The 23,179-nt window shown below is 37.9% G+C and overlaps 1 protein-coding gene and 1 pseudogene across 1 annotated transcript; both read left to right on the top strand.

The window, feature by feature from the left end:
- Positions 1–6,494: 6,494 nt before the first annotated feature.
- On the top strand, positions 6,495–7,759 carry LOC109108716 (annotated as a pseudogene).
- A 10,495-nt stretch (positions 7,760–18,254) lies between these two features.
- On the top strand, positions 18,255–20,604 carry LOC122138611 (trace amine-associated receptor 13c-like). The gene has a single exon (XM_042732010.1). It carries the CDS (start codon positions 18,901–18,903, stop codon positions 19,903–19,905), a length of 1,005 nt encoding a protein of 334 aa, XP_042587944.1. The 5' UTR covers positions 18,255–18,900; the 3' UTR covers positions 19,906–20,604.
- The last annotated feature ends 2,575 nt before the right edge of the window (positions 20,605–23,179 follow it).

The raw sequence follows: 23,179 nt of genomic DNA, 5'->3' as shown, positions 1-23,179 counted from the left end.
TAATGCCATTTTTTCTTGATTGTTTTGTGATTACATCTTTTATGTTGAGATTGTGACTTGAGATGATGTGCATCAAAGATTTAGAGGAAAAAGAGTCCCCATCTCTGCTGAACACCAGCATTGATGGCACACCTGCTTAAAGCAGCACCAGTTGTGCTGCATGAGAGAGATCGAAAATGGTGGCAACGTGACAACTAAAAGTGCAGAAAAGCAGTGTCTATTTCATGCACAACTTGAACAAACTACAACAGATAAAGCTGTCAGCTTTGTGGATATTGGCAATATTGTTAACAATTTTTGTTTATAATCAATACTATGGCTCCTTGTCAAGATCTTTAGTCTATATGCCATGTTCTGTTAATGCATGAGCTTCATATTATTTGTAGCACACTTTCTGTCCAGTAATCACAATAAGCTTTGTGCTCTGTTACCTTTTAATAAAAACGTATCAACTCTAAAATGTTGCTGAATTCATTACAACGTTCAAACAATAAACTGTTTTGGTGCTCTTTAATGTAGCATGAACAATCGCTTCAGTTCAAGTGGCACGTGAACCCATCATGTCTTTCTTTCTACCTGGAATTACCCCAGAATTATCACAGAATGAAATGTAAATGTAAGCAGTGTTTCATGTGCTACTTTTCAGCAGTGGCGATGACAGAGTAAACCCATCTTTCAGTGAACTGTGCATGATGGTTGCATGCGCACGCAGCACGCCTAGCGTAGTTGGTGTCATTAACAAGTGACTCTTACGAACCAGTTCTTTGGGACTCGCAAACACAAAGCTCACACAGCTAAACACAGATAACTAACAAATTTTTACATTTGTACAGAAAATTACTGTTTCTCAGCTAACTGAGATATCCTCCGAGATATCTAATCCCGTCCGGATATGTCTGAGATTCATCAACATACCAATCAGAATCTCTGCTTCCTAACAATGGAGAGAGAGAGAGCTGAATGAATCATCTACAGGGGTTTTATACTTATACGTACAGTATAGTTATGGTACACAGTACCAGTACATTAGATGACGAAAATTTCCTCATTCTATGTGTACACGCATGTGTGCGTATGTGTGTGTGTGTGTACATGTTTACAGTATTTCACACCTTTAATGAGTGGTTTAGTGGAGGATCGTCTCTGGAGCAATAATAAATGAAGAACATAAATCAAAATTATAATTGGTCTTCTGACATCTGTAATAGTAAACAAACTAAACAAAGACATGTAATTGTACAAGTCAGATTAACCCATGAGACTTCCTTGATAGAGGCCCACCCACACTGCCATTTGCAGAGCCCATTGTATTTTACACTAAATTATAATTATTTTCTTCTTTACAGAGGTGGATGAAGTATACAAATCAAATACTTGAGTAAAAGTACAGATACCCGAAAAAAATATTACTCCAGTAAAAGCATTAAATATTCCTTATCAACTTTGCTTTTGTTTCCAGTACAGAAGTATTTGATTCTTATTAAAAGTAAAAAGTACTGATTGGTAAATGTTTATTTTGTAATATATATATATATATATATATATATATATATATATATATATATATATATATATATATATATATTGAAATATGGAATTACTGTTCAAAATACCTGAGAAATAATGAAAAAAAGAATTAAAAAACATACACAAACAAAAATTAAAAAAGAAAAACAAAATCAAAAAAATTAACAAAAAAAAAACCACAAAAAAACAAAAACAAATATACTACAAAAAAAGACAGACGTCACATAAGTCAAAATAAAATTCTTAAGAAGAGCACTATGCAAACATACTAGCTTGAAACTCATTTGAAACTGCTTTGACAGCAGGGAAGATGCATGGGCATTAATTTGCATTATTTTAATGTTATGCTTCATGTTTACCTAAAACCTTTCCAGTTGAGATGATGATACACAAATGTGGACATGTCCATGTTAAGTGGCTTTAAACAGCACACCCTTTTACTGCAGATTTAGTTTCCAAACAACTGACAGTCGTGACCTAAGTTTGATTTTCATTTACAATAATAAATCCTAAAATTCGGCATTAGCAACGTTTCGCACGCACTCAAACTCCAAGGATCTTATGCTCTTGGCTCATTTTGAGTCAGACTTCTGAATTCACTTTAGCTGGAGACTCGCTCTGACTGGATCATCTGAATCAGTGAGTTGTTGACTTGGGAACAGCTGCTATCCAATCAGTGAAATTGGCATATGAAATGTTCAATTTGTGAACCGATTTAACGTGTTCCAGTGTGGCTCGTTTTCAAGTATCATTTTCCTCTGTAGGTCACATCCTTAGACCCTCCAAGCAAGCAGTTTTTTAGCCTGTCATTAAAAAACACAATGGAAAGTTACAGACCATTTCAAATCTTCAGTCCATGTCTAAAATATTAGGGAAAAAATACGTGTCAGCTTAATTGTGTTCCTTCTTGCAAAAAAAAAAAAAAAAAAAAAAAAAAAAGGATATCTGAAAAATGTAAGTCATGATTCAGGCCCCACCCTCACACAGAAACTGTACTGTTAATTGATTGACTTGTAGCATTGGACTGAGGCTGCACCTCACTAGTTTTACTTGCTCTTAGTAAATTATCTCAGAATACCAGTTTAGGCAATTATTTTTGTAAACAAAGAAAGAAATCAAATGAAAGTGAAAAAAGTGAAAGTGACATGACATACAGCAAAGTATGGTGATCCATACTCAGAATTTGTGCTTTGCATTTAACCCATCCAAAGTGCACACACACACAGAGCAGTGGGCAGCCATTTATGCTGCGGCACCCAGGGAGCAGTTGGGGGTTCAGTGCCTTGCTCAAGTGCACCTTAGTCATGGTATTGCCTTCCCGAGACTCAAACCCACAACCTTAGGGTTAGGAGTCAAACTCTCTAACCACTAGGCCACGACTTCCCAATGTGTACCATTATATTGAATCCGTGCATTCAAAGGGACAGCAGCATAAATACCTGCTGATGTCTGTCAGTTAATCGAACAACAAAATACAACTTTGACAAAGATTAATCTATATTTAATTTATACAGTGACACTGTCACAAATCCTGTCCATGGACTTCCGTTCACTCACCAACAGAGGTCACCCGCTCTCCACATGGACTTTCACACCACACAGACTGTTACACATTACCCTGGACTCCATTTCCCATACTCCATTGCACGAATCACAAGCTCACCTGAAACCAATTACACACAGCTGCTACCAATAACACACAGTATATAAATCAGTCTCACACCACCATTCAGGGCAGAGTATTTTATGCGCATATCGCTAGTCAGTGATAGCAACATTATGGAGCCTGCTGTAGTTTCCTAGTCTTAAAAAACAAACAAAAAAACAAAGACAGATATATGAATAAACACAGAATGTAAACATTTTCCACAGCCTTTCAATATACTGTATGATAGCAAGAGAAAGAATAAATAAGAGGAAAAAAAGTAACTGTAATGTTAGCGTACATTTGTGATGTATATACTAATAATGATAACAATAATAATAAACAGTTGTGCCATATTTAGATATAACAGACAGATTTCTTGTAACACAATATTTTCAGTAATATTGATTATCAGTAACAGGGGTGCCATTGACACAGGGGACAGGGGGTCTTGACTAGAGATCGACCGATATGGGTTTTTCTATAGCCGATGCCGATGTTTAGAGGTTAGGGTCAGCCGATGGCCGATATGTGCTGCCGATTTTTAGGGCCGATATCTTGAAGTTTTCCCCCTCATTTGCATGCTAAAATGTCACACTAATAATAAGTGGATGCACAACATTTCTAAACTTATCATCATTTATTGAGCACTGACTTGAACCATCTCTCGAATCCTTAATTTTGTGCACTGCACGGTATTACAAATAAAAAAAAAATATCTAAAGTTAACCAAACAAATCAATAAACTGACCAAGTATTAAATATATAAAACAGGTAATATTTATTTTAGAGCATTTATCAAGCAGAATTTTTCAAGTTTGTTGGAACATAAATGTAAACTTAAATATACATTTAAATAAAAGAAATACAATTTTATAAATAAAAAATCAATTAAACTGAAAAATATAAAAAATAATATATATAAAAATAAATAATAGTGCTGCAAACACACTAGCAACCAGCAACATTTGTGTTTGGTATAAATGACACAGAACATCTGAAGTGCATTCTAATTTCAAACTTAAATCGCAGTCTGTTCATTATTAAAATAAAGTACAGTCAACCAAACATATAAAAGGTTACACTGGACAGTTTAAAAAGACCGTAGTATACCGGTCCACTCTGCTGTTATCCCAAGGACGTTTTTGCTCATGTGAAGAGGATCATCTTTTCCGTCTAGTTTACATTAAAAAAATTAAAAATATTATAGTTTAACATTCAGATACATTGCGAATATGGAAACATTTGGATATGTACAGAACGAGATGTGAGCAACAACCTCCAAATACATCTAGCCAAACCCGCGCGCGCTCGTCCTCGTCTGCACGCACACACACACTGTCACAATCTAATGCACTGTAAATGCAGGATTTTTTAAAACAAATAGGCCTACCGGAATGCAAAAATTCAAAATCGAACATTTTGCAGAACATGATCAAATAAAGTACTGGTCATTAATACTCGCATAAAATGTTTAATGTGAAAAAAGCGGTTCACTGACTGCGCAGCACAGCCACATGCGCCAGTTACGTTTGGGATCATTTTATTTTTAATACTATAGTGTCATTTGAAAACATTGCAATTGCGTTTTAAAATACAACAACGAGCACCAAGAAACCATTTAAAGAGGTGCATTCGGCGGTCACCTTGACGGGAAACAGTCAACAAAGTAAAATGATCTCAAATGTACAGCGCGCTCTCTTCATTTTATCAAATGATCATAATCACATATTAATTTTACAGTCCTGCTACTAGCATTTTATTCAGACTAAAACCCCTTTAATTCGGGTGAGAAAGCTTTTTTCCGAGTGGCTTTTGCACATAATACCGCTGCAGACGGTTTTTTGCAGCATTACGCTTATTCATTGATTGTTAATTTAAATGACGATCGATCATGGAAATGATCAAATATTGACATCCCTAAATGCAAATGAGTTGGATGGAAACCTGGCTATTGTCTGCATCAAACCATGGTTCCGAACAAATGTCATTCACCGTTCTGTGGTGCTCCAGGACAGCTGTCTCTCCGAGCACGGTGCTGTCTGTGAGCGGGGCAGAGTAACGTAGCCCTCAATTACGCTGCAGTGTTTGTGAGAACTGCCACCTACTCCACCTCATTCACAGAGTGAAATTCTCTGACTACCTTTATCTCCCAGGACTGTTGTTGAATCTTCCAAAAGTTTTGGCTTGGGGTCCTTCACATGCGGCAGCAGCGCTTTCCACCGCACCAATAACACGAGGCTGCCCGCCGACGTGCCTGAATTTAAATCGGTGCTACTAAACACGGATATCGGCCGATGCCGATATATTAAAAAATGACAAATATCGGCCCGATATATCCGCCGACCGATATATCGGTCGACCTCTAGTCTTGACCCCCGCAGTTTTGAAAAGACAGCAATCAACACCGCACTTTTGATAAGGGAAAAAAGTAGGGCTGCCTTCGACTAAGGATTTTTTCTGGTCGACTAGTAGTCGTTCATTTTAAGCAGTAGTTGACTAATTGAACGTTTATTAATAAACCATTTAAATCATTATAATTAAGCTTGCCACAGCGCACTGCAGAAATAATGATTATGAATGTCAAGGCTAAACAGTAGGGAGGCTGCATTAACATTTGAATAATTCACTGATAAACTAGTGGACCAAGCCAACTGATTTGGTAAGTCAAACATTTAAATACATTTCATCATTTCTGTAGTAAATGTACAAATACACACTCTGTGTACCATTTAAGAGGTTTTGATATGATTACATAGAGCAGCAAGCATGTGAGGTTGGCATGGCAACCAGCATAAGCGGAGCTTGCGGGAAGCCAGAGGGACCCCCATAACGACTGAAAGATTTTATTAAATATTTGATAATAATGTTTTCAACTCAAAAGTAAATATGCACATAATGTATTTTAAATATATTTTAAATAGTTATTTTGTAAATAAATTAATAAATAAAATCAAACTTACTAATGGCTTCCCCAATCTCATTTGCGTAAGTTTTCGCGTGACGAATCTGCATTTTGACGGATAATAGCATACATTATATACTGTTTCTGCCTGTTGCATGGCGTAAATGAATATTTAGCATTTTTTACAACATACAACAACTGCAGAGGAATCTGGACCTAACCAAAATAAAGACAGATGAAGATGCCGATGCTTGACGTCTCCAGACCCAGACTAATCGACTGGCTTGTTTTTTTTTTTTTTTTTTTTCAGTTACATCAGAGTGGGCGGTAGATGGGTTGATCCAGACACAGTATAAATGAAAGCACAGTAAGGAGAGCAGAACAAACTCCTAACAAGAGGAGACTCACTGATGGCTAATGAGACAGAGAATCATGAGACACCATACTGCTTTCCTACCATTGCCTCATCATGTATAAAGGGTAAACGCTCCAGTTTTGAACATAATATCATCTATATGTTTGTATTATTGCTGTCAGCCTGGACTGTGTTTCTGAACCTGCTGGTGATCATCTCCATCTCTCACTTCAAGAAGCTTCACACTCCGACCAACCTGATCATTCTTTCTCTGGCTGTGGCTGACATGCTTATTGGATTTGTGATGCCCATAGAGGCCACCAGGCTAATTCAGATCTGTTGGTACTTTGAAGGCACTTTCTGTGCACTCTATTTGATAATTCTGACAGTGCTTTTCTCAGCATCTCTTAGTAATTTAAGTTTAATTGCTTTTGATCGTTTTGTGGCTGTATGTCACCCATTACTGTACCCACAGAAAATAACCACGACTAAAACATTAATAAGCATCTGTCTGGGCTGGTTTTGCTCCTCAACTTATAACACTGCCTTTGTAATTAATACCAGAAATTTGGATGCTTCAAACAGAAAAGATGTTATGGCAGGTTTTGTCTGGAGAGTCACCGATTTATTTGTGGCTTTTATTTTTCCTTGTATTCTGATCATAACTTTATACTTGAGGATTTTCTATGTAGTACATCACCAAGTCAAAGTTATTAACTTACTGATGAATGGAGGTACATGTTTAAAAGAAGGTTCAGTGAGGAGGAAATCTGAGAGCAAAGCTGCTCTGACATTAGGAATCATTGTAGCTGTTTATCTGCTTTGCTATATTCCTTACTACATCTGTTCTATATCAGTAATCTCTTCAACGACCAAAAACATTTTGACATGGGTCACGTACACTAACTCAGGCCTAAATCCTCTTATCTATGCTTTATTTTACCCTTGGTTTAGAAAGACAGTTAAACACATCTTAACTCTAAAAATATTTCAGCCAGCATCCTCTCTGGTCAATATTTTTACAGAACATTAGTTATAATTAAACTGGTAAAGATGCCACTCAAAGGTAGATCTGATTTATATTTGTAATTCACACTACATGTACTTTAATAATATTTAGTTCAGTTTTGAAGAGTATGTTTGCTATTTAAGTCTCAAACTCTGATGTTCTAATGCAGGTATCACCAGAATTGAACAGTAAATTTCTTTTATCATGCTGAAATTAAGTGACAAAATGTTCATGAATCGTATTGCATTGAATGCTCAAACTACTGCATTAAGTTAAAGATACATTATGCTTAAGTATTTACATCAGTCATGTTTCATCTGTGTTATATATCAAAAACACAATGACAAAAAGAAGAGTCATTTAGAGTCATGTAGGGTCACATATTTTATCATGGTGGTTCATCACAAAGTGAATGATTAAAATGGCTTATAACACAACCTCAGAGGGTTAAAAATCTGAAACAATGAAACTTTGAATTCACCTACAATGTGTTTAATGAATGGAGCTATGCAAAAAAGAAAAAAAGAGCAGTGGAGCCTAAGAAGAAAAATATGAAATATCTTAATGTAACTTTTTAATTTAATTGATATCATATTTGTTGTTTCATGAAAATTGATGTGAATAAAGACATAAACAAGGGTGATATTAAACTGCTTTTACTAATTATCCAGTCAGCTTTGGCAGCTTATGCATATGACTTTTGAAATAATTTAGTGAATAGATTAATTGCTGTATTAAATAGTTAAATAATAAAAACAGTGCACCACCGACCCTGCAGTTGAAAGCAGTAGCTGTTGCATCAGTCTGGTGTGCATTTGCCCTGTTTCTTTTGTATGGTGACCCAGTAGTGCACAATACAATGGAATTTAAAAATAAAATAAAAGGTAACAACACAGTGGAGTCAAGACACTGTCTGTTGTGAGTGCGACTGCTGTGACTGTTGACGTACTGACGTGTTTTCTGGTGCGCCCAATAACAAAGATAACACGTCGGCAGCATCATACGTCAGCAGCGCCACTGAACGCACTCACAACAGACCCGAAAGAGAAGACAATGCTAAATAAAGTCATAATTTTTTTTATTTTTGGACCAAAATGTATTTTCGATGCTTCAACAAATTCTAACTGACCCTCTGATGTCACATGGACTACTTTGAGGATGGAAAGTATACTGTAATTAAAATGTACAGTACATTCCACAACCTGATAAGCATTGTTGGGGAAGGTTACTTTGAAAATGTAATAGATCACAGATTACAAGTTACCCTATTTAAAATGTAATAGTAGCGTAACTTTTTCAATTACTTTATTAAAGTAATGTAACTGATTACCTTTGATTATTTTTGTTGACTTTCCTAAATTTTTAATTAAAGGGATATTCCACCCCAAAATTAAAATTTTGTGATTAATCACTTACCCCCATGTCGTTCCAAACCCGTAAAAGCTTCGTTCATCTTCGGAACACAATTTAAGATATTTTGGCCGCCAATTGAATAGCCCTGCTATAACCCATTATAATCAGTGATGTAGTCTACACTGGATGTGGTGCGACATGACATGACAAATCCCAGACAGTAAACTGATGCCTTGTCCTATTTGTGATGTACTGACACAAAGTTCAAATGCCTTGTAGACAGACTCAACCTGTTGTGTTGTGGCATATGTTTCCACATTTCTTTTTTTGCATCTTCCATTTACTGCTGTCTCGTTTGTATTTGGCAAGTATAAAAAAGCATGATCTAAATGAAATGATGTATGGCATTTGAGGTAATTTGTGAATTAACATACAGTCTAAATAAAACAACTGTTACTGTTATTACACTTGTATACAAAGCTTTGTATTATGCTTGTTACAGATGTGTGATGTCATGTGCACTACCCCTGGTGGCAATAGACCACCACAGTGACGTGGTTGTCACAGTGACCATCACAGCCCTACTCTGGACCTCCACTTTCCTACAGAGTTTAGCTTCAGCCCTAATCAAACACACCTGAATAAGCTAACCAATAGGTGTGTGACTCGAAAGGAGCCGTTTGCTCTCTTAATGCTCTTGCTGTACTATGGAGGACTGTTTCCTGATCCTGGGAGAGAAGACTACAGTGCCGGCTTTTCTGACTCACAGTCTGTAAGTACGTTTACATATGTAAAGGATTTGCCACTGATGATTCAAACGTGAGTTCTAAGCAGTGTAGAGTAGCGGTTCTCAATTCCAGTCCTCATGCCCCCCTGCCCTGCACATTTTGTATGTTTCTCTTATGACTTCAGACGTTTGTTCTAATCAAACGTAAGTGCCCTGCGAAGTGGACATCACAGGATATTCCGCCATGATTCCAGTTCGAAGCAAATGTATATGTTCCATTCAGAGTGCATTGAAGTGTGCGAGACATAAATTTAAATTGTATTTATATACAGAGGTATATGATGTCACACTTGCCCATGTGTAGACGTTGTGCAGCGGAAATCTGTGAATGAATGTTCTGAAGTGAGGTAATCTTCAACAGATTTCCCTTGCTCAGGGAGTAGGGAGCAATGAACACTGTGTTGGGACCATGTCAATGGAAAGACAGTTCATGCATGGAGCTCACTTCTAACGAGCTGATTATCTGAATTAGGTTTGTTAACAGAGAGAGACATGCAAAATATGCAGATCTGGGGGGCGCAAGGACTGGAATTGAGAACCGCTGGTGTAGAGTAACGCTTGTTGTTTGTCGCTTCTTCGATCAGAAATGCAGACATTGTTTTATGTATATGCAACGCATAAAAACACAGTATAAGTCATTATTACATGTAATTATGTCCCCACTGGATGCAACAAATGGCTGGTTTGTAATAGGTTTTATTGTTTTTGTCTTGTTGGGCCAGTTAAGGGGCGTAACATTTCCATCACACGCTTGAGCCATTCGGCCAATCACAAAGCACTGGATAGCTGGCCAATCAGAGCACACTTCACTTTTCAGATCGATGAGCTTTGTAAAAATCGACGCGGGGCACAGAGGAGAAACAATAATGTACAGTATGTGGAAAATAATGTGTTTTTAAACCTTAAACCGCATAAACACATTTCATTACACCAAATACACAAAATAATGTTCTTTTTAGCAACATCAAATGACCCCTTGTTAAGGGAAAAAATGTATATGATACAGAGAAACAACAAAGCTTGGCTTACTAAATATCAGGTCCTTTTCTGTGAAAGCACTTTTTGTAAATGATCACTGATCATAACCTAGATGTACTCTGTTTGACAGAAACCTGGCTAAAACTGGATGATTACATTATTTTAAACGAGTCTACCCCCCAAGATTACTGTTATAAACATAAGAGAAAGAGAGAAGCTGAGCAATGAGCACCAAACCCCCTCACATTGGTCATTTCCCCAGTCACTTTATCAATAAAAATCCACCCTTCGGGGAGCTTACCTGCCGCCCGGGAGGTGTGGCCCAGGGATGAGTGGGCATGGATTGTGGCGCCACTTTTTACGGGAGAGACACAGCATGTGTTTTTTGCACTCACCCCCGAGTGGAGTGCTTCCTATGAGGAACTGAGGAAGGAGATCCTAGGCTGGGTTGGGCTATCGCCAATCAGCGCCGCACAAATCTTCCATGAATGGACCTTCGACCCGCGGCAGCCGGCCTGTGCTCAAGCTGCCAACCTCTCTCGCCTTACCCAACACTGGCTACTGGCTGGGGGTCCCACCGCATACCAGGTAGCGGAGCGCGTAGTGGTTGACTGCCTCCTCCGAGCCCTTCCTCGCTCTCTTCGTCAGGCAGCCGACATGTGGAACCTGACTAATATTGACGAGCTGGTGGAGGCCATCGAGCTGGCAGAGGCCGCCCAACACCAGGAGGTTGGGGAGCGATATGGACTGACCAGGGCACCCCATTTATGTCCCGGATAATGGCTGACCTATGCAAGCTCCTGAATGTCCAACAGCTCCACACCAGTGTGTACCACCCCCAGACCGACGGACTGGTCGAACAGTTTAATCAGACCCTGAAGCAGATGTTATGTCGGGTGGCTGCCGAAGACAAGCGGGACTGGGACAAGATGCTGCCCTATGTACTCTTCGGTATCCGAGAGGTCCCCCAAGCATTCACTGGCTTCACCCCGTTTGAACTCCTCTTCGGCCGGCAGCCCCGCGGCCTGGGAACAGCAACCGGTGGTGCACCGAACCACGGTGGAGCACGTGCGGGAGACCCCCTCACATTGGTCATTTCCCCAGTTACTTTATCAATAAAAATCCACCCTTCTGGGAACTTACCTGCATCCTCGTGTCGTGTGCTTCTTCACCCCGTCACAATATATATTTTGTAGTTGTGGTGCTAATTAATTTTTGCTGGTGCTCCTAACTTTTTAAAGTTGGGAGCACCAGTGCTACCAAATAAAAAAGTTAATTTTGAGCCCTGCATTGTCATTAGGATATGTCCCCAAAACCTTCAAACTGGCTGTTATTAAACATTTCATTAAAAAACCACAACTTAACCCCAAAGAATTAGTTAATTACAGACCGATCTTGAATCTCCCTTTTCTGTCAAAGATACTGGAAAAGGTAGTATACTCACAATTATATTCCTTCTTAGAGAAAAATTGTATCTGTGAGGATTTCCAAGCAAGATTTAGACAGTATCATAGTACTGAGACTGTTCTCATAAGACTACTAGCACTGTGTTCTATATCGACCACAACATTCTATTGACCACAACGATTGACCACAATATTGGAAAACTAGAAAACTCTGTTGGCATTAGTGGAAGTGCATAAGCATTTTTCAAATCGTACCTATCTGACCGCCATCTGTTCGTAGCAGTGAATGAAGAGGTATCATATCGATCACAAGTGCAGTATGGAGTACTTTGAGGCTCTGTACTAGGGCCATTACTTTTCACACTTTACATGTTACCCATGGGAGATATCATCAGGAGACTTGGTGCTAGCTTTCACTGTCATGCTGATGATACTCAGCTCTATTTCTTTGCGGCCCGGCAAAACATAACAATTTGAAAAACTAATGGAATGCATAGTCGATATAAAAACTGGATGACGAGTAATTTCTTTCTGTTATATTGAAAGAAAACAGATGTGTTAATTATCGGTCCTAAAACCTCTGCATGTAATGAACTAGAACACTGTCTAACACTTGACGGCTGCTCTGTCAATTCTTCTTCATCAATTAGGAACCTAGGTGTGCTATTTGATAGCAATCTTTCCTTTGAAATCCACATTTCTAGCATTTGTAAAACTGCATTTTTCCATCACAAAAATATATCTAAATTACGACCTATGCTCTCAAAGTCAAAAGAAGAAACGTTAATTAATGCGTTCATTACCTCAAGGTTAGATTATTGTAATGCTTTACTGGGTGGTTGTTCTGCACGCTTATTAAACAAACTTCAGTTGGTCCAAAATGCAGCAGCTAGAGTTCTTACTAGAACCAGGAAGTATGAACATATTAGCCCGGTTCTGTCAACACTGCACTGGCTCCCTATTAAACATTGTACAGATTTTAAAATCTTGCTAATTACTTATAAAGCAGTGAATTGTTTAGCACCCCAGTATAAAACTCTGGCAATTTAATAATATCAAAATCAATTGCGGATGGCAGATCCTTTTCCTATTTAGCGCCGAAACTCTGGAATAATCTATCGAACATTGTTCGGGAGGCAGACACACTCTGTCAGTTTAAATCTAGATTAAAGGGGTCATATGATGCGATTTCAAGTTTTCCTTTCTCTTTGCAGTGTTACAAGCTGTTTGTGAATAGATAAGATCCCTAAAGTTGCAAAGACTAAAGTCTCAAACCCAAAGAGATATTCTTTATGAAAGTTAAGACTGGTACACACCCCCACATATCTACATCATGATGTGGGAAGATTTGCATAATGCCACCTAAATGTACTGGCAAAGAAAGAAGTCGTAACTTTATTGTTGCTGCCACTGCAGCCGCCATGTTGTGAAGAGGCTGTGTGTTTCATTGCGAAAGTGAAAATACTTTGTTTGGCCTTCCAAAAGAGGACATGACTAGAAATCGGTGGTTAAATTGTATTTACAACACTGTTCCAGAACAGTTCAACCCAAATATTCAGATGTGTGCAGTGCATTTTATGGAGGACTGTTTCCTGATCCTGGGAGAGAAGACTACAAAGCCAGCTGTTCTGACTCACAGACTGTAAGTACGTTTTCAAATTTAAAAGATTTGCCACTGACGATTCAAATGCAGTTTTGAGCAGTGTAGAGAATAGTGCTTGTTTTTTGTCATTTCTCTGATCACAAATGCAGACATGGTTTTATGTTTACGCAGCGTGATGCCACGCAATGCATAAAAAGACAGTATAAGTCATTATAATCTGTAATTATGCCCCCACTGGATACAACAAATGCCTCGTTTGTAATGGGTTTTATTGGCTTTGTCTCTTTGCGACAGTGTTCTGACGATTTGTGCTACCCTGTCAGATTTCGCTGCCTCCCATTAAAACAGATGGTAGCATAATTCGGAAGCAAAATCCTTTATTAACATGTACACCTACCCCAGTGGTTCTCAATACCAGTCCGCGCGTCCCCCAGCTCTGCATATTTTGCATGTCCCTCTGTTAACAGACCTGATTCAGATAATCAGCTTGTTAGAAGTGAGCTCCATGCATGAACTGTGTTCCCATTGACATGGTCTCTACACAGTGTTCATTGCTCCCTACTCCCCGAGCAGGGCAATTCTGTTGAAGTTTACCTCACTTCAGTACATTCATTCATGGATATGCGATGTGCAACGTCTTCACACACGGACAATTGTGACATCATATACCTTTGTAAAAAAATACAATTTAAATTCAAGTCTCGCACACTTCAATGCCCTTTGAATGCAACATACCTGTATACGTTCACTTCGAACTGGAATCATGGCAGAATATCCTGTCCACTTTGCAGGGCACTTATGTTCGAATAGAACAAACGTCTGAAGTGATAAGAGAAACATACAAAATGTGCAGAGCGGGGACTGGAATTGAGGACTTGAATTGAGAACCGCTTACCTACCCCAACCCTAAACCTACCCTTACAGTAGGATGAATACAGTGTTGGTAACATAATCTGATAGGAAGTATTATTTGTTAGAACTCCGGGACACAGCATCACAGTATGTTAAGGGGCATAACATTTTCATCACACGCTCGAGGTATTCGGCCAATCACAATGCACTGGATAGCTGGCCAATCAGAGCACATCTCGCTTTTCAGACTGATGAGCTTTGTAAAAATCGACGCGTTTCAGAAAGGCAGGGCATAGGGGAGAACAATAATGTACAGTATGTGGAAAATAATGTGTTTTTTGAACCTTAAACCGCATAAACACATTTCATTACACACAAAATAATGTTCTTTTTAGCAATGTAAATGTTAAGTCTGTAAATGCAAATCCAAATGCATTATTTGTATTATCAACATGAATTTTAAAGTCTCCAACAATTAGCGCTTTATCAACCTTAACCAAGAGGTCTGAGAAGAAATCTGCAAATACTTTTAGGAAATCTGCATAAGGCCCTGGCGGTGTATACATGGTACCCAGAGCAAGAGATAGGAGAGATTGTTTTCTGCGTACTGTGTTTGACAGTGTAACATTAAGCAGAAGTATTTTGAATGAGTTAAACCTGTATCCTGTTTTCTGAGTAACATTGAGAATATCGCTGCATACTGTCGCCATGACCAGTCTGACAGTGCTCATTCTTATACAGTAACAGTAGCTTGGTGGAGTAGACTCATTTAGACCAATATAGTCATTTACTTTAAACCAGGTTTCAGTCAAGCAGAATACATCAAAACTATTATCTGTGATCATCTTATTTACAATAACTGCTTTGGGTGTGAGTGATCTAATGTTTAAGAGCCCAAACTTTAAAATTTGTTTTCGTTCATTTATTTAGTTTTATTTTGCAATTTTCTATTTAATCACGATCAGATTTTTTCTAGATCCTGCATTAAATTATTTATTTTAACATCACTATTTGGCAGTGGTGGATAAAGTACCTGAAAGCCCTACTTAAGTAAAATTACAAATATCTTACCAGAAAATTACTTTAGTAGAAGTTGAAGTCACCGTTTAGAATAATACTTGAGTAAAGGTCTTAAAGTATGTGATATCTATTGTACTTAAGTATTTTTTAAATATTAAACATATTTAAGTATTGAAAGTAAAAGTACAAGTAAATGCAAATTGGAAATGAAGCAAATAAACACCAGGCTGGGAGTTTTTAAAAGCCTCAGGAATCTTTTGCAGGTGTTTAGAGTTAATTAGTTGATTCAGATGATTAGGTTAATAGCTCGTTTAGAGAACCTTTTCATGATATGCTAATTTTTTGAGATAGGAACTTTGGGTTTTCATGAGCTGTATGCCAAAATCATCAGTTTTAAAACAATAAAAGACCTGCAATATTTCAGTTGGTGTGCAATGAATCTAAAATATATGAAAGTTTAATTTTTATCATTACATTATGGAAAATAATGAACTTTTATCACAATATGCTAATTTTTTGAGAAGGACCTGTAGGCTAGTTAAGTTCATTCTTTCAAACAGACAACTGCTTTGCTGTAAGTGTTCTTTGAAATACTTAGGTAAAAGATTGTAGATTCTATGTATTTTAGACCATGTGTCTTGTGCTAAATTAGGATAACTGTTCCATGTGTGACTATGTTAAATTTGTTTGCCTCCTGCATGGAACACTTGGCTATTCCCCATATAGCCATATAATCTGTGTACAGGAGCAGGGTTGCCACGCGGCTACAATGTGGTTCACATTTGCATTATTCTTTCTAAATTGGCTATTAATTGTTTCATTATGTAATTGCATGATATAATTTACCTGACAAATAATAAATTGTTATATTTGATTTATTCTGATCTCTTCTGAAATAATTTTTCAAGTAGATTATTGTGTAGTCTAACGTTTCCACAAATCGGCGTCCAGGGCAGATCATACTTAAAGGGGTCATATGACATTGCTAAAAAGAACATTATTTTGTGTATATGGTGTAATGCAATGTGTTTATGCTGTTTAAGGTTCAAAAAACACATTCTTTTACATATAATATACATTATTGTTTCTCAATTTTGCCCCAATTTTTTTTCAAATCTCAACGTTTCTAAAAAAGCGAGGTGTGCTCTGATTGGCCAGCTATCCAGTTCATTGTGATGGGCCGAATGCCTCAAGCGTGTGACGGAAATGTTACACCCCTTAACATACTGTGATGCCATCTCCCAGCAGGACGAGACTCAGTCCAGCTGCTCTGCTCATGCACATCCCATCATCGGTTCTCTTTTAGCACTCCAGTCAATGTACGGTTTATTTCGCATCAGAGGGAGTTTCAGGCACGTTTGTTAACCAAATAATTTAAGTACAAACCCAATTCCAAAAAAGTTGAGACACTGTACAAATTGTGAATAAAAACAGAATGCAATGAGGTGGAAGTTTCAAATTTCAATATTTTATTCAGAATACAACATAGATGACATATCAAATGTTTAAACTGAGAAAATGTATCTTTTTAAGGGAAAAATAAGTAGATTTTAAACTTCATGGCATCAACACATCACAAAAAGTTGGGACAAGGCCATGTTTACCACTGTGTGGCATCCCCTCTTCTTTTTATAACAGTCTGCAAACGTCTGGGGACTGAGGAGACAAGTTGCTTAAGTTTAGGAATAGGAATGTTGTCCCATTCTTGTCTAATGCAGGCTTCTAGATGCTCAATTGTCTTAGGTCTTCTTTGTCGCATCTTCCTCTTTTGCCAGATGTTTTCTATGGGTGGAAGATCTGGACTGCCGGCTGGCCATTTCAGTCCCCGGATCCTTCTTCTACGCAGCCATGATGTTGTAATTGATACAGTATGTGGTCTGGTATTGTCATGTTGAAAAATGCAAGGTCTTCCCTGAAAGAGACGACGTCTGGATGGGAGCATAAGTTGTTCTAGAATTTGGATATACCTTTCAGCACTGATGGTGTCTTTCCAGATGTGTAAGCTGCCCATGCCACACGCACTCATGCAACCCCATACCATCAGAGATGCAGGCTTCTGAACTGAGCGCTGATAACAACTTGGGTTGTCCTTGTCCTCTTTAGTCCGGATGACATGGTGTCCCAGTTTTCCAAAAAGAACTTCAAATTTTGATTCAAACTCTTTGAAATTTTTTCTCTGAGAAACTCCTTTCTGATATTGCTCCACTATTTTTGCCGCAGCATTGGGGGAATTGGTGATCCTCTGCCCATCTTGACTTCTGAGAGACACTGCCACTCAGAGAGACTCTTTTTATACCCAATCATGTTGCCAATTGTCCTAATAAGTTGCAAATTGGTCCTCCAGCTGTTCCTTAAATGTACATTTAACTTTTCCGGCCTCTTATTGCTACCTGTCCTAACTTTTTTGGAATGTGTAGCTCTCATGACATCCAAAATGCGCCAATATTTATTTTCATTGTGCTTTCACAATGAAAATAAACCAGCGACTCCACAACATGGCGGCAGCAGCAACAGCAAGAATAAAAGTTACGCCTTCTTTCTTTGCATGAACATTTGGGCGGTGTTATGCAAATCTTCCCACATTGTGATGTAGACATGGGGGGGGGGGTATTAGAATGAGCTGTTTTAGGAGGGCGTGGGTGACTATTAACTTTTATAAACAATATTTCTTTGGATTTGAGACATAATTCTTTGCAACTTTACAGATCTTCTTTATGCACCAAGAGCTTGTAACACTCCAAAGAGAAAGGGAAAATTGAATTTGCATCATATGACCCCTTTAAGTACCAATGAGCGGAGCAGGGGGCTATCCATTAGGAATCTTCTGATTTCTGTCTGTCACTGGCTTAACAATTTAGAGTTTTCGTGATTATAGAAAACAATACACTTTTTGTTATTTGCTAGCAGGGTGCTGCACTTAATTAGATAGAGCCAGAACTGATGTTGGCATTCCTAAATGCATGTTAAATTCACAAAAAATGCAGACATTGAGTTTGCTACATTCTTTGTGAACCAAACTGCTGAAAACACCACATAATGAGCTTCTTGCTTAAACCCAGTGCTGTGCTTTGCTTTGGAACTCGCACCGCGACAGAATAAATATATATTTAATTAAACTGTAAAGCACAGTGTTAGACCTTTTTTGGTTCATTATGAGATTGGATTTTTGGTTCATTATGAAACTGTGGTGGAACAGATTAAAGTACTGAGGGCCAACATACTCTCGATAATTAATTGAAAAATAATAATTAAAATATAGCAGGAATATTGTATAGATCCTAAAGGAGGTGTCTTTAGATCACATCAGTAGGAACAAGCTTGAAAGTGCTGGACGGAAATGATGTCATTATACTGCATCAGAGTGGGTGGTAGATGGGTTGGTCAGTCTGATCCAGACACTATATAAATGAAAGGACAGTAAGGAGAGCAGAACAAACTCCTAACAGGAGGAGCTTTAATCATGGCTTATGAGACAGAGGGTCATGAGACTCAATACTGCTTTCCTGCCATCAACTCATCATGTATCAAGGGAAAACACTCCAGTCATGAATATAATATCATCTATATGTTTGTATTATTGCTGTCAGCATGGACTGTGTTTCTGAACCTGCTGGTGATTATCTCCATCTCTCACTTCAAGAAACTTCACACTCCAACCAACCTGATCATTCTCTCTCTGGCTGTTGCCGACATTCTTCTTGGACTTGTGATGCCCATAGAGGCCACGAGGCTGATTGAGATGTGTTGGTACTTTGGAGACACTTTCTGTGGACTCTATTCAATATTTATTGCGATGCTTCTCTCAGCATCTCTTAGTAATTTAGTTTTAGTTGCTGTCGATCGGTATGTGGCTGTGTGTTACCCATTACTGTATCCACAGAAAATAACCATGACTAAAACATTAATAAGCATCTGTCTGAGCTGGATTTGCTCTTCAACTTATAACACTGCCTTTGTAATTAATAACGGATATTTTGACATTTCACGCAGAACAGACAAGTGTTATGGAGAGTGTTCTGTTATGATGGGTTTTGCTTGGAGAGTCACTGATCTGAACATGTCTTTTATTTTTCCTTGTATCCTGATCATATCTTTTTATTTGAGGATTTTCTATGTTGTACATCAGCAAGTGAAAGTTATAAACACCCTGATGAAGGGTGGCAAATACGTAAATGAAGGTTCATTGAGGAGGAAATCTGAGAGTAAAGCAGCTCTGACATTAGGAATCATTGTGACTGTTTATCTGCTTTGCTATATTCCCTACTATATCTGTTCTATTACAGTAATCTCTTCCATAACCATAAATGTTTTGACATCGGTCATGTATATGAACTCAGGTCTGAATCCTATGGTTTATGCTTTATTTTACCCATGGTTTAAAAAAACAGTAAAACACATATTAACTCTGAAAATATTTCAGCCAGCATCCTCTCTGGTCAACATTTTAACAGAACATCAATTGTAATTAAACTGGTAAAGCCATCACTATGAGAACGATTTCACATAAACTCCAATTGTTATAAAGTCATAAAAGTAGATAATCATAATAGTTTTAGACTACGTGTATTTTAATATTATGTAGTTTGTTACATTGAGTATCATTGCTGTATAATTCCTATACTCTGATGTTCAAATGCAGGTTTTGTAGGTTTTCAGAATTTAGCAATTAAGTAAATGCATTTTAACACAGTGTTTAGCTGTGTTGCATTAGCTTATTAGGAAAATTGAGCAAGAATTACAAATCTTCAATCTACTGAAATAAATGATAAAGATAAATATTATGTACTTTATGCTTCACTTTTATCCATCATGTTGAATCTGTGTTAACAGAAAAACATGATCAAAAAGAGGACAGCCATATAAAACTGTAAAGATAAAATGTATTATCATGGTGGTTCATCACAAAGTGAATGATTAAAATGTCTTACAGGACACATCAGAGGGTTAAAACATTTAAAACAAAGTAACTTCAGATTCATCCAAAAGAAATTTAAAGGCTGTAGCTTAACTATTCTATTGTAACTTTTCAATTAAGTTGAAGTAATGTTTATTGTTTGATAGAATTGGATGTTAATAAATTGATGACATATGGAACAGCTAAACATAACCTCGCACAGGCTCATTTCTTTCTTTTTTTCTTTCTTTCTTTCTTTCTTTCTTTCTTTCGTTCAATACAAGCAAGGCTAAAATTCATGCAAACCATCTTTTCCCTAATCAGTTGCTTTGACTAATTACCTAGTTTTTCACTAGCCAGGCGTAAATGTTGTTTTCTTAAAAACACAAAAATGTACATTCATGTTGCTTACAGTACATATTATTGTAGCACAGTTTGTGCTGAATACAGTAATCAGACTATAGCCATTAATGTTTTAAAGGGGTCATGAATTGCCTCGTTTACTTTTGCAATGTTTTCTGAGGTCCAATCATAATGTTATAAAGATTTTTACATTAAAAAAAACACTCTGTTTGAATAGGTGTGGTGGATTGTAGACTCAAGCAAATGCCCACTGCTGTGATTGATTGATTGATCAGATTAAGGCAATGCAAACCCTGTTTTTCTACAATTTGGCACTTGTCTTGTTGTCTTCAGAGCATCTTTATTGTTTGGTTTCAGTGTAGACCTGCGCATTTGCCTCTCTCATAACACAGTGACCATGGTTTCACCAAGTACAACATGCTCCTGGATCAATATCCTTGCTGATCCTGGAACAACATTCCAATTAACCAATCAAAATTGAGGGATAACTTTTCAGGGAATATCTGTTTTAGGCTTATGATCAGGGTTAGGTGCTTCTACACCATTGTTAATCAGCTATCATTTCACACTGATTTTAGGAATAAATTATTGGTAGGGTTTAGGGGTAGGGATTGAATTTAGTCTATATTTTTGGATAGTAATGTTGATCCAGGATCATCAAAAGATGTCGAACATGTCTTACTTGGCAAAATCAAGGCTGCGGTGGCGGTGCTTATCCACACTATTACATCATAGAGCAGAACATTCCAACAGCTGTTTTTACAAAGTTTTAAGTTCTGAAACTTACAGGATGTTTTATAGTACATTGACCTCTTATATGTCAAAAGATCAAGTGAATTTTGGTTTCTCAGTTCATGACCCCTTTAAGATACTGGAAAAAGCACAAATGTCAACGCAAATCATATCACTCGGTGGCCATCTTTGAAATGCTTCTCGGGCATGCAAGTGCAGCTCCTATCACTTTGTATGGGGAAACATTAAATTATCCCAAACTGTTCACTAAGCTTACAATTAAATTTCATATTTGAAATCACCAGTGAAATCTGACAGCAACTGTGTCATAAATGTAGTTTCTTTTGCTCAAATAGCATAATAAAAAGCGTATTTCTTCAGGCTAGATATGCTAATGTGCATGCGCAGTCCTAAGCGCACGTCTCAGAACACTGACTGTTTCTGTATCCACCGGGACGCTTCTAATGGCAGCTGCAGTGATGCGCTGACTTCACCAATTAGCGATTGGCTCTTTCATTCAGAAGGCGGGGCTTCCTGCGATTGAGAGGCCATATTAAGTGTTGCATTTTTCCCCATTCAAAACTATACAAGTGACACATCTTGGGTATTCTATAGTATTTGCCAAAACCCCCCACACCGTGTCAACACTGGATGCGAATGGCGTGACAAAATACTATAGAACTCATTATGATCAGTGATGCTGTCTACACTGAATGATTTTCAACGGTCGCTTTGTCGAGTCCAGTTTAGACAGACTTTAGTTGTTGCGGCGTGGCGCAGCGCAACACGACAACTGTCACGTCTAGTGTAGACATGGTGTTAGATGCCAGAGGGTTAAATCACTGGACCTGCAGTAGAAAGCATTAGATGTTACATCAGTCTGTTGTGTGTGCTTCCCTGTGTTTCTTTTGCACCTTCATTGATTGATTCACTTGAGAATTATCTCTACATGTAGCACAGGTGTTAACAGCACCCTAAGGTGCACATTTCCAAAATAACAAGCCATAATGTCCATAACAGGACTTCAGAGTTTACTGTAATTGATTTCTTGATAAAACATCAAAAGCACTGTGTGTGTGTTTGAGCATGAGACATTTCCACCCATGACACCCTGCAAAATGCCTTAAAGGGATACTCTACCCCAAAATGAACATTTTGTCATTAATCACTTACCCCCATGTCATTCCAAACATGTAAAAGCTTTGTTCGTTTTCGGAACACAATTTAAGATATTTTTGATGAAAACAGTGAGGCTTGTGACTGTCCCATAGACTGCCAAGTAAAATATACTGTCACGGTCCAGAAAAGTATGAAAAGCATCGTCAGAATAGTCCATCTGCCATCAGTGGTTCAACCGTACTGTTATGAAACGACGACAATACTTTTTGTGTCCGAATAAAACAAAAATAATGACTTTATTCAACAATTTGTCTCCTCTGTGTCATTCCACATCAGCGAAGCGCCATTTTGGCAAATCTGAGCTATACACAGGCAACTTATGCTCTACTGTGTCAGCTGCACCACAAGGATACATTTTCTACGTATATTTACACTTTGATTTGAAAGAAAACAGCGCATCCTGTGTCATGGCTGACACAGAAGAGCGTACGCTGCCTGTGTGGAGTGACGATACATATCACGATACAGAGGCCAAGATACAGTACATATCACAATACAGGACTGCACTGAATTTCACCTCAGCAGAATTTAGTAAAACACAGGGGTTAAAGCAAAAAAAATAAAAAATCCT

Source organism: Cyprinus carpio, chromosome B10 (genome assembly GCF_018340385.1).
Source record: "Cyprinus carpio isolate SPL01 chromosome B10, ASM1834038v1, whole genome shotgun sequence".
Classification (NCBI taxonomy): Eukaryota; Metazoa; Chordata; class Actinopteri; order Cypriniformes; family Cyprinidae; genus Cyprinus; species Cyprinus carpio.
The sequence above is the reverse complement of the archived record's forward strand: the minus strand, read 5'-3'. Positions and strand labels throughout refer to the sequence as shown.

What these genes read in the sequence shown, in the direction of transcription:
- LOC122138611 (XM_042732010.1), top strand. Translation starts at nt 18,901, where the DNA reads ATGGCTTATGAGACAGAGGGTCATGAGACTCAATACTGCTTTCCTGCC.